Below are 16,564 nucleotides of genomic sequence, written 5' to 3'. Positions count from 1 at the left end.
GAAGGTATTCTAGCTATATTTAACCCTTGGCTGTAAGGCCAGGGGGTGAGCCTGAAAATAGACCAGCCATTATTTAGCATGGCCACTCACTAGGTTAACCACTATGCTATTCTCTGTGTGTTCCTCGACTGAGACAGGATCAGTGGTGTCTTGGGAATCCCAATGTTTAAGGTTAGACAGGGGTAACAAGAGCTGACCCTGGTGCAGATGTTCAAGATGTAAACACATCCCACGACCTTGTCACTCCCACCATGTGACCCGTGCTCAAAGCATGCTGAGATTTCCCCCATACAGTGATGGTCTGGACCCTCCCATATAAGCTCAAATACAACATACACATACACAAACACGTGCACACACACACACACACACACACACACACACACACACACTCCCTCCTCTATACACATGCATATACTTCTTCTTATGGCTGCAGGGGCAGTATTGAGTAGCTTGGATGAAAAGGTGCCCATTGTAAACGGCCAGCCCCTCAGTCTCAGTTGCTAATATATGCATATTATTATTAGTATTTGGATAGAAAACACTCTAAAGTTTCTAAAACTATCAAAATATTGTCTGTGAGTACAACATGATATTGCAGGCGAAACCCTGAGGCAAATGAAACCAGGAAGTGGCTTCTATTTTGAAAACTCCATGTTCCATAGCCTCCCTTTGCTTGATTTAAAGGGATATCAACCAGATTCCTTTTCCTATCGCTTCCTCAAGGTGTCAACAGTCTTCAGACTGTAACGGATCGCGTCCTCCTCTTCTGAGGAGGAGTAGCGAGAAGGATCGGAGGACCAATGTGCAGCGTGGTAAGTGTCCATAATGTTTAATCAAACACAACAGAACACTGGAACAAAACAATAAATGTGAAAAAACGAAACAGTCCCGTGTGGTAACAAACACTGACACGGAAGACAAACGCCCACAACTCAAAAGTGAAACCAGGCTACCTAAGTATGAGTCTCAATCAGGGACAACGATTGACAGCTGCCTCTGATTGAGAACCATACTAGGCGGAACACAGAAATCCCAAATTATAGGAAAACAAACATAGACAACCCACCCAACTCACGCCCTGACCATACTAAAACAAAGACATAACAAAGGAACTAAGGTCAGAATGTGACACAGACATAGTTTCAGGCATTGATTTTGAAAAATGAGCCAGAAAGATAACATCGCGTCAAGTGGTCGCATGAGTTTTGCTCACGCAACAGAGTTTGGACAGACATTGCTTTTCCCTCTCCTACTGATAAAGACATTTGCGGTTGATATATTCATGCGGTTGATATATTCATCGATTATATATTTTAAAAACAACCTGAGGATTGATTATAAAAAATGTTTGACATGTTTCTGTGGACATTACGGAAACTATTTGGAATTTGTCTGCGTTGTCGTGACCGCCCTTTCCTGTGGATTTCTGAACATAACGCGCCAAACAAACCGAGGTATTTTGGATGTAAAAATAATCTTTATGGAACAAAAGGAACATTTATTGTGTAACTGGGAGTCCCGTGAGTGAAAACATCCGAAGATCATCAAAGGTAAACTATTAATTTGATTGCTTTTCTGATTTTCGTGACCAAGCTACTTGATGCTAAGTGTACATAATGTTTTGTCGAGCGATCGATAAACTTACACAAACGCTTGGATTGCTTTCACTGTAAAGTATATTTTCAAAATCTGACACGACAGGTGGATTAACAAAAGGCTAACCTGTGTTTTCCTATATTGCACTTGTGATTTCATGAATATAAATATATTTTGTAATATTCATAGAATGTGGCGCTATGCAATTCAGCGGTTGTTGATGACAATTATCCCGTTAACGGGATTGCAGCCATAACAAGTTTAAGAACAGCCTGAAAAATAGCAAGGTCCGTCATGGTCTCACCAATCCTTCTAATCCCTAATATTTATGTCGCCATATATCTGCTTTCTCTCTCCTCGGCTCATTTCTCTATGAACAGTTGCAAGTTCCCTTGGTCTGCATTAAAATCATTGACTAAGGAGCAGAAGGTTGTTTCAGCCAATTAATACACTGAAGGAAGTGATTATTGGCACGATAAAACACAGGTTGACCCTGGACAAGTGGACAAAACCACTAAGCGTGCACACACACACACACACACACACACACACACACACACACACACACACACACACACACAGGGAATATAGAGTTTCTGTTCATGTTTTCTACCTTGGAATCTAGAAGTGCTATAGACTAGTGTGTGGCTGGGGAAACAGTTTGTGGTTTCATATGAACACGCTCCAGTGGTCCTGGTTGTGGCATTGGCTAACCCACCCTCGCCTCTTCAGAATCCAGCCTAACCTGATGCCAGCCTGGCCTCTCCTCTCTCCAAGACCCAGCCCAGTACAGCAGCATGCCAATGTACCTCCACAACCACATACTGAAGTAATTAGCCAAACACAATCCCACATACACTTATCCATATTAGCCTATGTGGCTGTGGACTGTCACCTGGGACACACCCACCAACTCCAACTCACTCACTCAAAGAACAGATTGATCATACAGGCTTATGACAAGTCTTACAGTGCATTTATAAACACATCATAATACATTTTACCCATCTTTAAGCGTAAAGTGTTATCAAAGATTGCCCTGCTGTTTACCACTGAAGCCAGTTACCTCAGAGTAACTGAGTCTAAACCAAGTATGTGGATATGAGTTTAACTAGACGAGTTGAACAAGTACGAATGAGTTCAGGTTTTGTGAACTAAACCAGGTGAGACCAGGAGTGATGGTGAGTGTAGGTGGTGTGGTGATGTTACCTGGGGCACTCCGAGCCAGTCGTCAGCCTGCTGCATGGCCTCCCTGGCATTCTCCACAGGCTGGCTAGGATCCCACGTCTCCCAGTCAGGACACAGGCCTACATGACAGGGAGGGAGGGAGAGGGGAGAGAGGGAGCATTTAGTCATGGGACCACAGTACACAGAGAATCAACATAGGTCCACCCACTACGATTCGCTATAATCATGACAACAACTGCCAAACCATGTTTACCCGCAATACTTTGCCTCTACAGTAGAGACAAGGAAGAGTGAACTGGTAAATTCTTAGAGAGCGGTGAGTTACTTTTTTCCTGATGTCCGACTGTGGGTCACTTTGAACAAAGCTGACATACACACACACACACACACACACACACACAATTCATTTAATTGGATTATCAGGGAGTGGCGTGAGGATGAGAGATGTAGGAAGCCTCAGACGACACACAAACACTACACAGTTCTCACTACACATGTCATCACTACACAGTTCTCTATCCACCAACCTGGTCTCAGCATTTTGTATTATTCTGTACGTAAATCCGAGACACTAGATTTAGTATATGTTACGTTTCATATGGTATGTATTCATTTGTTGATGTCCATCATCCATTTTGTATGATATGTTACGAATAACAATTCCTATGATATGTTACGAATAACAATTCCTATGATATGTTACGAATTTGAAAAACGTACAACATGTTACAAATTTCCAAAACAAACAACATGTTAGCTAGGTGGCCAATGCTAACAATCGCTAGCTGGCTAACATTAGCAAGTTTAGGGGTTAGGATTAAGGTTAGGGTTAAGGGAAGGGTTAGCTAAAAGGTTTAAGGGTTAGGGGAAGGGTTAGCCAACATGCTAAGTAGTTGCAAAGTAGCTAAAAAGAAGTAAGAAGCTGAAAAGTTGCTAAAATGCTAAAGTTGTCCGTGATGAGATTTGAACACGCAACCTTTGTGTTGCTAAACATTCGCATTGTATGCCCACCCATCCACCAAAACCAAGCACCCTCCTTTTATTTTTTGTCTTATGTAACCTTCTGTCTTATATAACCATACCAAATGTAACATATAGCATAATACTAATTTGCGTGTCCCGGATTTGCATGTACTATGTTATGTCTAGTCTCGTCTATGAGTCCAGGCTGTATCCACAGACTGTGGAACTGGAGAGCGGGAGCACTACTCAATGTGACAGAGTGGTTTGGTGTTTTTTACTGCTGTTTCTCCCACCTCACTAAACGGCAATACATTTTCCACAAGTCTCATTAGCTGTCATGGATGTCTCTATTGCAATTCCATCCAGAATGTTCTCAGCTCAGGGTGACTTCCTTGCGCAAACCCCACTACTGCCAGGAGCGGTATGAAAACAGAGGCGTGAGGCAAAAGGATACTAAACAAATACATGGCAGAGAGTGAGTGTGTGAGGGGGCTCTCGGGGGAATTTGAAAAACGAACAGGAGAGGAACATAAACCCCTAAAGCATTCTCCCACACTGCTAAAAAGCTGTACCTGACCCTCATATTTGTTTGTGTTCCATAAACAAACACAAGCCACGAGAAAACCTTTCCTTAATTTACTTCTACGGACAATACACTTAACTTTCACTGTTTTACTGTCCACCCTTACTTCTAACGAGAGGCCTCTGCCCTGTTCCTTTTGTTCCTTAACAACATACATGAGCACACACACACACACACACACAAACACAATCATGTGTTCGGCAGGAAATGTGGTGTGCTACATGTGTTTTCACTTATTGCGTTCCTCGCTGCTGTGTTCTCTACTCTGACGCTCACCATGCTGTTACAACAGCCAGAAACTCACTGCAGCCTGCAGCACACCCATGTTCAGCGCCTTGCGGGGAAGGGGTTTGGCTGAACCAGGGGAACTTGAGGTGTCAGGACCAATTAGTTACGCAATAGAGGATAGCAGGTCTGAGAGCAGTTTGAGTTTCACCCAAAACAGTTATTATATTTGACATTTACATTTTAGTAATTTAGCAGACGCTCTTATCCAGAGTGACTTACAGTTAGTGCATTCATTCATAGCTAGGTAGTACAAGCACATATCACAATCGCAGTAAGTACATTTATCCTCATTAAAGAAGTTATCAGCAAAGTCAATGCTAGTAGGAAAATAAACGTGCAATATTGTTTTTATGCTCCACTGTATGTTTCACATTTCATGCTTAATGGGTGAACGTTCCTGAATGTTCCATTTTGTGCTGATGAGAAGAGGGCCGCCTCTAGCGTTTTTGGGCACCCTAAGTGAGATTTGGTTTTGCCAGGGATGGAGAAAAAAAATGGCATTTTCAAAGCTAATTCCCTGTTTGCCATGAATTATGAGTGGCTAACAAAATCAATCGGGGCCCCATGGAGGTCAGGGCCCCTGAGTACGGGCCAAGTTGCAGCTCGTAGTCTGCATATAGGCAGAGGTGGTACTGCGAGAGAATGTGAGAGAATTGCACTTTGCCCTAACGCTACGTGTACTGTGAGAGTATAGCTTGTCCTGGATCTATCAGTGTAAATGTTTCAGTGAGAGCAGAGAGAAACAGAGCCCTGTATGGTCAAAGTCTAGAATATAACCTGTTACTTAGTCCTGCACTGTGTCAGAGACAGAGCTCTGTGTAAACACTGCTAATACAGACACCTAGACAATAAACACACACTTACTCTGAAAAACCAAAATGTGCACACACACGAACACACACACACTCACGATTAGGCACGTACACCATAAATTCACATGTAAAGTACAAACGCACACGCACCCACACACCCACTCTGTGACCCCGTTGCTCTGGGTAAGTGAATTAAACAGGTTCAGTATGTGGGAGAATGGAGTCGTTGTTTGTTTATTGTTCACCCACCTTAGCCCCCCTCCAACACACTTCTCAACTTCATGCCTGAGCAAACACTCTTTGTCAGGCACACAAACACACATAAACACACACTCAGAAGCAGGCAAACACATGAAAACAAATAAAGCACACACATTCACACATCGGCTTTCTCTCACATGCACACGCACACTCACACACCTACAAAATACAAAACACCTATACACACATACAGACACTCAGTAAACAAAAAGACAGCGCACCTCAGTTCTTTGCTTCATTTCTCTGGAGTAACTAACTCTGTGAACCTATTAATGCCATTCCACTCATCTGGTCTCACACCATTTGTACAAACACAGGATTAGTAGCTCTGTTGAACAAGATGTGTCTACTGACCCAAGGTCAGTCTGAGTTTGCCTTGGAACCATGTCTTAGAAAGCCGTACTGCCTGCCAGGAGCCTAGTCCAAGTTAGTAGAGGCCTTCACCGAGAGAGCCAAGCCTAGAGTTATGAAACCTTCCCCAGCGGGGATCACTCTATCTAGGGCAGTTGTCGGGCAAGTCCACCTGGCTAGGCCCTGACGACCCTGATCTCTAATTACCGGCTATGCACTATCTCTCTGTGGTTTGGGGATTCGAAATGTCTGTGTTTTTAGGTGCTCTATGGTAGTCCCTGCACCATAACCTCTACCCCCACCCCACAGAACATGCCATGCATACACGCACCAAAAATAAACATTCTCATTGTCATCAAATCAAAGTCTATTTGTCACATGTGCCGAATACAACCGGTGTAAACCTTACAGTGAAATGCTTACTTACGGGCAATAACAAACAGTGGGATATTTACCGTTTTTACAATCACAATTATTCACGGTGTTGTACGTTAAGAGATCCCCTTCTGCCCACCACTGTTTTAAACAGCTGTTAGTTGAGCATTTGTGGCCTTTCTGTTAGCTTGAATGAGTCTGGATATTCTCCTCTGACCTCTCTCATTAACAAGGTGTTTTTCCCACAGAACTGCCGCTCACTGAATGTGTTTTGTTTATCGCACCATTCTCTGTAAACTCTAGAGACTGTAGTGCATAAAAATCCCAGGAAGGCAGCTGTTTCTGAGATGCTGGAATCACCATGTGTGGCATCAACAATCATACCAGGGTACCCAGTCCAGAGCGTCCGGCTACAGTACCCAGTCCAGAGCGTCCGGCAACGGTCTATAGACTGGAACCTACCACGACAGGCCGCAGACCGGAACCTACCACAACGGGTCGCAGTCCGGAACCTACTAGTCCGGATCCGCCAGAGTCTCCCTCCAGTCCGGATCCGCCAGAGTCTCCCTCCAATCCAGAGGTGTCACTCACTCCAGACTCGACCATCAGTCCAGTGGCGTCCTCTAGTCCATGGTCGGCGGTGAGGGTTCCCGCTCTGGAGACATTAAGTAAGGGTGAAGTGGAGCGGGGTCCATGTCCTGAGCCAGAACCGCCACCTCGGAGTCATACCCACCCACACCCTCCCATATAGGTTTAGGTGTGCGGCCGGGAGTCCACATCTTTTGGGGGGGGGGGGGGTGTACTGTCACGCCCTGACCTTAGTATTCTTTGTTTTCTTTATTGTTTTGATTAGGTCAGGGTGTGACATGGGTGATGTATGTGTACTTTCTAGGGGTTTTGTAGGTTTATGGAGTCGTTTACTATCTAGGTGTTTATGTATGTCTATGGTTGCCTAGATTGGTTCTTAATTAGAGGCAGCTGTTTATCGTTGTCTCTAATTGGGAACCATATTTAGGCAGCCATCTTCTTTGGGTATTTCATGGGTTATTGTCTATGTCTAGTTGCCTGTACTAGTATTATTATAGCTTCACTTTGGTATAGTTTGTTAAGTGTTCTTCATTAAAAGTATGTATTCATCTTACGCTGCGCCTTGGTCTCCTCCATTCGACGAACGTGACAGTCTGTAGTATTCTCTTTACTAGTCCTTTTACAGTAATGTACTTATGTGTTGTACCATAATAAAACATGTATCACATGTTTTGTACTACAATATTTAATGATTGAACGAGCAACTACACAGTGAAACTATCGGTATCTTGTGTGTGGGAGATCTAAATTAATGTTCCTATGGTATTTCGTGATAAATTTGTTATTTGAAACAATGATTCTGCAAGTGCAAGGTTTCTTTAAAGATATGAATGCACAATGCAATGTTTTGAACATTGGACAGCCTGTGTTACAAGTGATGACCGTTTTGAGTTTTGTGTCTAGAGTTTAGATAAATGACCACAAGGTTCTGAAATGAGTGCCAAAGGGATTGTAAAAAAAACTAAGTAAAAAATAGGTATTAGGTGAACAATAGATAAGTAAAGAAATAAATACAACTGTAAAAAGACAGTGGCTATATACAGTAGCAATGCTATATACAGGCGCCGGTTAGTCGGGCTAATTGAGATAGTATGTACATGTAGGTATGGTTAAAGTGACTATGATATGATAAACAGAGAGTAGCAGTAGCGTAAAAGAGGGGTTGGTGGGTGGTGGGATGGGACACAATACATAGAGTCCGGGTAGCCATTTGATTACTTGTTCAAGAGTATTATGGCTTGGGGGTAAAAACTGTTGAGAAGCCATTTGGTCCTAGACTTGGCGCTCCGGTACCGCTTGCTATGCGGTAGAAGAGAGAACATTCTATGACTGGGGTGGCTGGGGTCTTTAACAATTTTTAGGGCTTTCCTCTGACACCGCCTGGTGTAGGTAGAGGTCCTGGATGGCAGGCAGCTTAGCCCAAGTGATGGACAGGGCTGTACACTCTGTAGTGCCTTGAGGTCAGAGGCCGAGTAGTTGCCTTACCAGGCAGTGATGCAACCATGATGTTGCAGCTGTAGAACCATTTGAGGATCTGAGGACCCATGCCAAAACATTTTAGTTTCCTGAGGGGGAATAGGTTTTGTCGTGCCCTCTTCATGACTGTCTTGGTGTGTTTGGACCATTCTAGTTTGTTGGTGATGTGGACACCAAGGAACTTGAAGCTCTCAACCTGCTCCACTACAGCCTCGTCGGAGAGGATGGGGGCGTGCTTGGTCCTCCTTTTCCTGTAGTCCACAATCATCTCCTTTGGCACCATCCGGCCAGGTCTCTGACCTCACTATAGGCTGTATCGTCATTGTCGGTGATCACGCCTACCACTGTTGTGTCAGCCGCAAACTTAATGATGGTGTTGGAGTCGTGCCTGGCCACACAGTCGTGGGTGAACAGGGAGTACAGGAGGGGACCCCGTCAGGAAGTCCAGGATCCAGTTGCAGAGGGAGGTGTTTAGTTCCAGGGTACTTAGCTTAGTGATGAGCTTTGAGGGCACTATGGTGTTGAACGCTGAGCTGTAGTCAATGAATAGCATTCTCTCGTAGGTGTTCCTTTTGTCCAGGTGGGAAAAGGCAGTTGAGTGCAACAGAGACGGCATCATCTGTGGATCTGTTTGGACGGTATGCAAATTGGAGTGGGTCTAGGGTGTCTGGGATAATGGTGTTGATGTGAGCCATTACCAGACTTTCAAAACACTTCATGGCTACAGACGTGAGTGCTTACGGGTCTGTAGTCATCTAGGCAGGTTGCCTTAGTGTTCTTGGGCACAGGGACTATGATGGTCTGCTTGAAACATGTTGGTATTACAGACTCAGTCAGGGACATGTTGAAAATGTCAGTGAAGACACCTGCCAGTTGGTCAGCACATGCCCGGAGCACTCATCCTGGTAATCCGTATGGCCCCGCGGCCTTGTGAATGTTGACCTGTTTAAAGGTCTTTCTCACGTCGACTACGGAGAGCGTGATCACACAGTCGTCCAGATCAGCTGATGCTCTCATGCATGCTTCAGTGTTGCTTGCCTCGAGCATAAAAGTGATTTAGCTTGTCTGTTAGGCTTGTGTCACTGGGCAGCTCGCGGCTGTGCTTCCCTTTGTAGTCTGTAATACTTTGCAGGCCCAGCCACATAAGAAGAGTATCGGAACCGGTGTAGTACGATTTAATCTTAGCCCTGTACTGGTGCTTTGCCCGTTTGATGGTTGGTCGGAGGGCATAGCGGGATTTCTTATACGCTTCTGGGTTAGAGTCCCACACCTTGAAAGTGGCAGCTCTACCCTTTAGCTCAGTACGAATGTTGCCTGTAATCCATGGCTTCTGGTTGGGGTATGTATGTACGGTCACTGTGGGGACGACGTCCTCGATGCACTTATAAATAAAGCCAGTGACTGATGTGGTGTACTCCTCAATGCCATCGGAGGAATCCCAAATCATGTTCCATTCTGTGCTATTAAAACAGTCATGTAGTTTAGCATCTGCTTCATCTGACCACTTTTTTATAGACCGAGTCACTGGTGCTTCCTGCTTTAAATATAGCTTGTAAACAGGAATCAGGAGGATAGAATTGTGGTCAGATTTACCAAATGGAGGGCAAGGGAGAGCTTTGTATGCGTCTCTGTGTGGAGTACAGGTGATCTAGAATTTTGCGCATTTAGCATGTTGATGGAAATTAGGTCAAACTGATTTAAGTTTCCCTGCATTAAAATTCCCGGCAACTAGGAGCGCCGCCTCTGGGTGAGCGGTTTCCTGTTTGCTTATTTCCTCATACAGCTGACTGAGTGCAGTCTTACTGCCAGCATCCGTCTGTGGTGGTAAATAAACAGTCACGAAAAGTGTGGATGAAAACTCTCTTGGGAAATAGTGTGGTCTACAGCTTATTTTAAGATACTCTACTTCAGGAGAGCAAAATCTAGAGACTTCCTTAGATTTCGTGCAGCAGCTTTTGTTTACAAATATACACAGACCACCCCCCCTCGTCATACAGGAGTGTGCTGTTCTATCAAGCCGGTGTAGCGTATATCCCACTAGCTAAATATCCATGTCATCATTCAGCCACGATTCCGTTTCTGATGTCCCGTTGGTAGGATATTTGTGATCATACCTCGTCTAATTTATTGTCCAATCATTGCACTTTGGCAAGTAATATTGACCTAGCGGCAGCTTCCCACTCGCCCTGCGGATCCTTACGAGGCACCCTGCTCTGTGTCCTCTGTACCTGTGTCTCTTTCTCTTGCCAATGACAGGGATTTTTGCCATTCCGGGTGTTCGAAGTACATCCTGTGCGTCCTGCTTGTTGAAGGAAAAATCATTGTCTTATCCAAGGTGAGGTAAGTGATTGCTCTCCTGATATCCAGAAGCTCTTTTTTTGCGGTAAGATACGGTGGCAGAAACATTATGCACAAAATAAGTTACAAATAACACGAAAAGAAACCCACATAATAGCATAATTGGTTTGTCACGTCCTGACCTTAGTTCCTTTTGTATGTCTCTATTTTAGGTTGGTCAGGGCGTGAGTTGGGGTGGGCATTCTATGTTTTGTTCTTGTGTTTATAATTCTATGTGTTTGGCCTGGTATGGTTCCCAACAGAAGCAGCTGTCAATCGTTGTGTCTGATTGAGAACCATACTTAGGTAGCCTGTTTTCCCACTCTTGTTTGTGGGTGGTTATTTTCCGTTTCAGTGTTTTCACCATACGGGACTGTTTGGGTTTTCCTTTATTCGCTTGTTTGTTTGTTTTCTGTTTTCAGTGGAATAAATATGACAAACACTTACCACGCTGCACATTGGTCCGATATTTCCTACTCCTCCTCAGAAGAGGAAGACGACAATCGTTACATGGTTAGGTGCCCGTAAAACTGCTGCCATTTCTTCCGGCACCATTTTAACATTTAATATCTACCAGTTAGCCAGCCCTGAACGTACATAACCCTTACCCCTGACCTGGTCTCATTAGTTTTGGTGTTTCAACAAGACTGTTTCAAAAACACTGGAACTTCTTTGTGACACATACTTGGAATGGCTGAGGTTAGTGTTTAGTGTTGTTCCAGTGAATACTATGGATGATTAGTCAACCCTCAAACAGCTCTCAAATGAGTTACAACCTGGAAGACTATTGTCAACAAATGATGCACAGATCTTGGATCAGCTCTTACAAAACTCTTACAGTTCCTACAGATTGACAATCTGCACTCAAACTGCTCCTCAAAGCCTTACCTCAGGCACAGTTGTCAATCAGTGCTCCCAGGGCTTTGCCATCCATCCAGTCTAATTAACTAACACTAAACTGTTTCTGAGTCAGCTCCAAGCCAGGGAAAACAGAATGAGTCACAGATCCTGGATCAGCTCTTACCTGGGGCACAGTTGTCAACCAGGGCTCCCAGGGCCTTGCCGTCCCTCCAGTCTCGGTGAAAGTTGTTGATGGGCAGCTGGGGCACCTTGTTCTGGATCCATCCCAGCAGCCTTTGCTTGGGGGTCAGCTTCTTGGCGTCCTCATCGTCCTCGTCCTCCCACATGGGCATTGAGATGGAGTAGTGCAGGATCAGAGTCCAGATCAGACCCAGGATAAGCTTCAGGTTCCCATCCACGATGGCCTTACTGTCTGTGAAGTGGGAGAGAGGGGAGGGTTAAGGTCAGGTCATTTACTAAGGTACTAATACTGAATAAAGAACATAGTAATAGACTGAAGGTATTGTGCAAAAAAAGCAATACTCCCATGAAAGCAATACTGGCCTCTATAAATTGTCTCCCCAGGTAACTCGAGTTTAACCTTTTACTGCAGTGGGCTAAATTAGGGTCACACAGAGTGTTTCCTGGTAGTCTTAAACAAATCTACTATAAAACAAAACTATACACCTCACACACATTGTTGGAGGTTAAAAAAGGAGACACCTGTACCATGTATGATATAGAGTTCAAATGTATTAAATTTTGAGTTTGCATCCCAATATTACACTTTATTTACATCACCAGATTTTCAGCAGCTTATTAAAATATTAATAACATTCCACCCATGAGGCCACTAGGTCATTTGATTGGAGGAAAGGGCTACGCCCTCTTCCATATACAGTTACAACTTAACTCACAAACTGGGGAGCAGGTTAGGTCTAGCCCTAACCCCTTGTGTGGGGCCTCTACCGCACACACACCTGCCATCTGATTGGTCTGTTCTAAAGAGAAACAGTGTGTTGTGGAATCGTAATAACAGAGTTCTGGTGTCTGCCCTCGGCCTTCAGCTGCCTGGCACAACAACATCAACATCTGTGTTTACTCTGCTCTTATGAGACCCTGGCCGCCCAGGGGTCGAGGTGCATATTGAAGATATTGGAAGAACTGTCCACATTTACTTTTTGTCAGCCAACAATATGAGTAGCCCTAACGAACAGCAAAAGCACTAGCCTATGTCAATCTACTATTCCCCCATAGTACAAAGGTCCACCTATTCATTTGGAATAAATATTCCAAACATACTGTATTCTGGGGAAATTGTGGGATGCAATAGATCCCAAATCAATACAACCACATTTGTTATGCAATGTGCTGACACAACAGATCAAAATGTTGCTAAACTATTAGGTTATTTCTTCACATTATAAGCGCAGCAATGCACACACGGTAGTAGGTGTAGCGATGTACGCTGAGAGTCGGGAAGCAAGTTCAGGGAGTAAATACATTTAAGAAATAAATGAACAAAACAAGAACCATGAACAGCGCACCGACATGAAACAGAAACAATGACGACTGGGGAAGAAACCAAAGGAAGTGACATATAAAGGGGAGGTAATCAAGGAGATGATGGAGTCCAGGTGAGTGTCATTATACGCATAACGCTCTGGAGTCCAGGTGAGTGACAGGAGTGCGCCATAACGAGAACCTGGTGACCTAGAGGCCGGAGAGGGAACACATGACAGTAGGCTATAAACACGAATGTTCCATTAGTGGAAAACACCATTATCAAAAGTGACCACAAATGCAATTATACTTTTATTACTTTTATTATGAAGGTGCATTTTTATGGTGAAAATGATCTTCCCCAAACTTGAAACGGCTTATATATGCCAGTTAAACTCTACACCCCTTGTAAAGCGGACTAATGTGCTTAATTCTAAGTTATTTGGCTACTTTATTTCAAATCAAATCAAATCAAATTGTATTTGTCACATACACATGGTTAGCAGATGTTAATGCGAGTGTAGCGAAATGCTTGTGCTTCTAGTTCCGACAATGCAGTAATATCCAACGAGTACTCTAACCTAACAATTTCACAACAACTACTTTATACACACAAGTGTAAAAGAATGAATAAGAATATGTATATAAAAAAATATATGACTGAGTGATGGTATAGAACAGCATAGGCAAGATGCAGTGGATGGTATCGAGTACAGTATATACATATGAGATGAGTAATGTAGGGTATGTAAACATTATATAAAGTGGCATTGTTTAAAGTGGCTAGTGATACATTTTTTACATCAATTTTTACATTATTAAAGTGGCTGGAGTTGAGTCAGTATGTTGGCAGCACCCACTCAATGTTAGTGATGGCTGTTTAACAGTCTGATGGCCTTGAGATAGAAGCTGTTTTTCAGTCTCTCGGCCCCTGCTTTGATGCACCTGTACTGACCTCACCTTCTGGATAATAGCGGGGTGAACAGGCAGTGGCTCGGGTGGTTGTTGACCTTCATGATCTTTATGGCCTTCCTGTGACATGGGGTGGTGTAGGTGTCCTGGAGGGCAGGTAGTTTGACACCGGTGATGCGTTGTGCAGACCTCACTACCCTCTGGAGAGCCTTACACAGCCTTAGAGCAGTTGCCATACCAGGCAGTGATACAGCCCGACAGATTGTGCATCTGTAAAAGTTTGTGAGTGTTTTTGGTGAAAAGCCGAATTTCTTCAGCCTCCTGAGGTTGAAGAGGCACTGCTACGCCTTCTTCACCACGCTGTCTGTGTGGGTGGACCAATTCAGTTTGTCCGTGATGTGTACGCCGAGGAACTTAAAACTTACGACCCTCTCCACTACTGTCCCGTCGATGTGGATAGGGGGGGTGCTCCCTCTGCTGTTTCCTGGAGTCCACGATCATCTCCTTTGTTTTGTTGACATTGAGTGTGAGGTTATTTTCCTGACACCACACTCCGAGGGCCCTCACCTCCTCCCTGTAGGCCGTCTCGTCATTGTTGGTAATCAAGCCTACCACTGTAGTGTCGTCTGCAAACTTGATGATTGAGTTGGAGGCGTGCATGGCCACGGAGTCGTGGGTGAACAGGGAGTACAGGAGAGGTCTGAGAACACACCCTTGTGGGGCCCCATTGTTGAGAATCAGTGGGGTGGAGACCTACCCTCACCACCTGGGGGCGGCCCGTCAGGAAGTCCAGGACCCAGTTGCATAGGGCGGGGTCGAGACCCAGGGTTTGGAGGGTACTATGGTGTTAAATGCTGAGCTGTAGTCGATGAACAAACCTTATTAAAACATATAGGCCCGAGGGCTAGGCTACATGAGGTGTGCGACTATGATTAGAAATAGTTGCAAAAAAAATAAATTGTTTCTTATAATATACAATGCACATGTGATAGGTTAATATTGTCACCATCAGACTATTCTTGATTTAATCTCATCTTTACATATGCTTAAAAAATATATGTGTAAAATGTTTGTTTGTTATGATTTAGACTGGACCATTATCATGCACCTCTATTGAAACAGGGGCAGCAGATAAAATACATGTCATCTATGCACTTAAATAGCAAGTGGAGGACACTTTTCCCGTGGTTTATTTTCATGCCAGCCAGGTAGGCTATACTCCTGTTGTAAATATAAGCAATGTGCTTAATATTAGGAAAGTTGAGAAATAAATATAGTAGGCCCAGCCCATAGAAAGCTGATTATCCTATTTTTGGTAGAGGCCTGGGCTTATGGGACATTAGCTCATGGGCTCTCATGAAGTGTTTGATTCTTCTTTTGAATACATTTGCATTGATGTCAGAGTGATTAGAGGGACAATAGAGTGCTGAGTACCAGGCAGTTAGCAAGTTTGGTAGTCTAATGACCATCATACTAATTACCATCAGCAGCATCAGAGCATGGAGAAATCTAATTACCCTGACTAAATGGTCACGTGGAATTTGACTGCCTTCATGACTCATGACCACCGGTGTGACGGTAATACGGTCCCCACAACAGCCTTATCTATGAGTTGGTTCAGTCAAATAAGTACAGGGGGTGTAAGGTTGGGGGTTGGTGGGTAGGTGATGTGAGGGTGGAGGGGGGTTAAGGGGGTAGGGGAGTGGAGTTGTAGGTAGGGATGACTAGTAGTTTGGGCTTGGGCCATAAGGGAAAGAATGGAAAGAGGTTTTGAATTGGAGGACTGGGTAGAGGCACTGTTGGGGTATACAGGTGTGGGGGCGAGGAGGCTGGTGTGAGAAGCTATAGGAGGACGGGCTCATTATAATGGCTGGAATGGAATAAATGGAACTGTATCATACAGATCAAACATATGGAAGTCAAATGTTTGTCTCCGTTCCATGTTTTCCATTCTAGCCATTACAATGAGCCTGTCCTCCTAGAGCTCCTCCCACCAGCCTCCTCTGGTGTGGGGATAGGAGTTTACAGTAGTTGGGGGAGTTTGAGGTTAGTGGAAGTGGTAGGCTAGGGGGAGTGATATTGAGAGCTAGGACAGATGTAGAAAGATTGATATCTTTGGCTGATGGTCTCCATTTTGGCTCAGTGAGGGGGCAGTTTCATGTTTCATTCAGCTTGCAAGGTGCTGAGAGCAGATCAGCACTAACGAACCCTGCAGAGCGATATTACTGCACCAGCAACACACCAGAAAGCGAGGACCCCTCAGGTATACTGTGCCCGTTTAAAAAAGGCAGGACTTTACATTCACACTCTCCCACTCTGACACTTCTCCTTCAGCACTCCTGAGAGAGTACTAAACACACATATGCACACACACACATTCACACACACATATCACACATGCGATAAGAGAGAGCGATTCAATCCCTTCAGTGGTTTGGTCCAGGTCCAACATTTGAAAGCCTGATATTTCCGGCAATGGGGTGTGTAG

At 44.3% G+C, this 16,564-nt stretch overlaps 1 protein-coding gene across 12 annotated transcripts in view; it reads right to left on the bottom strand.

The window, feature by feature from the left end:
* The window catches only part of LOC110500158 (filamin-C), a 99,856-nt gene that overhangs the window by 55,805 nt on the left and 27,487 nt on the right, over positions 1-16,564 (bottom strand). For all 12 annotated transcript variants that reach the window (XM_090214130.1, XM_036957489.2, XM_090214124.1 and 9 more), the window contains exons 2-3: positions 11,846-12,094; positions 2,809-2,906 (exon numbers count right to left, since the gene is read on the bottom strand). In XM_090214130.1, the coding sequence (XP_090070256.1) occupies positions 2,809-2,906; positions 11,846-12,094 (347 nt within the window). The remainder of the gene's footprint in view (positions 1-2,808; positions 2,907-11,845; positions 12,095-16,564) is intronic.

This window comes from Oncorhynchus mykiss, chromosome 21, assembly GCF_057628025.1.
Source record: "Oncorhynchus mykiss isolate SJ-2025 chromosome 21, ASM5762802v1, whole genome shotgun sequence".
In the NCBI taxonomy this organism is placed as follows: Eukaryota; Metazoa; Chordata; class Actinopteri; order Salmoniformes; family Salmonidae; genus Oncorhynchus; species Oncorhynchus mykiss.
Note: the sequence above shows the minus strand (reverse complement) of the source record. Positions and strands in the feature narration are given on the sequence as shown.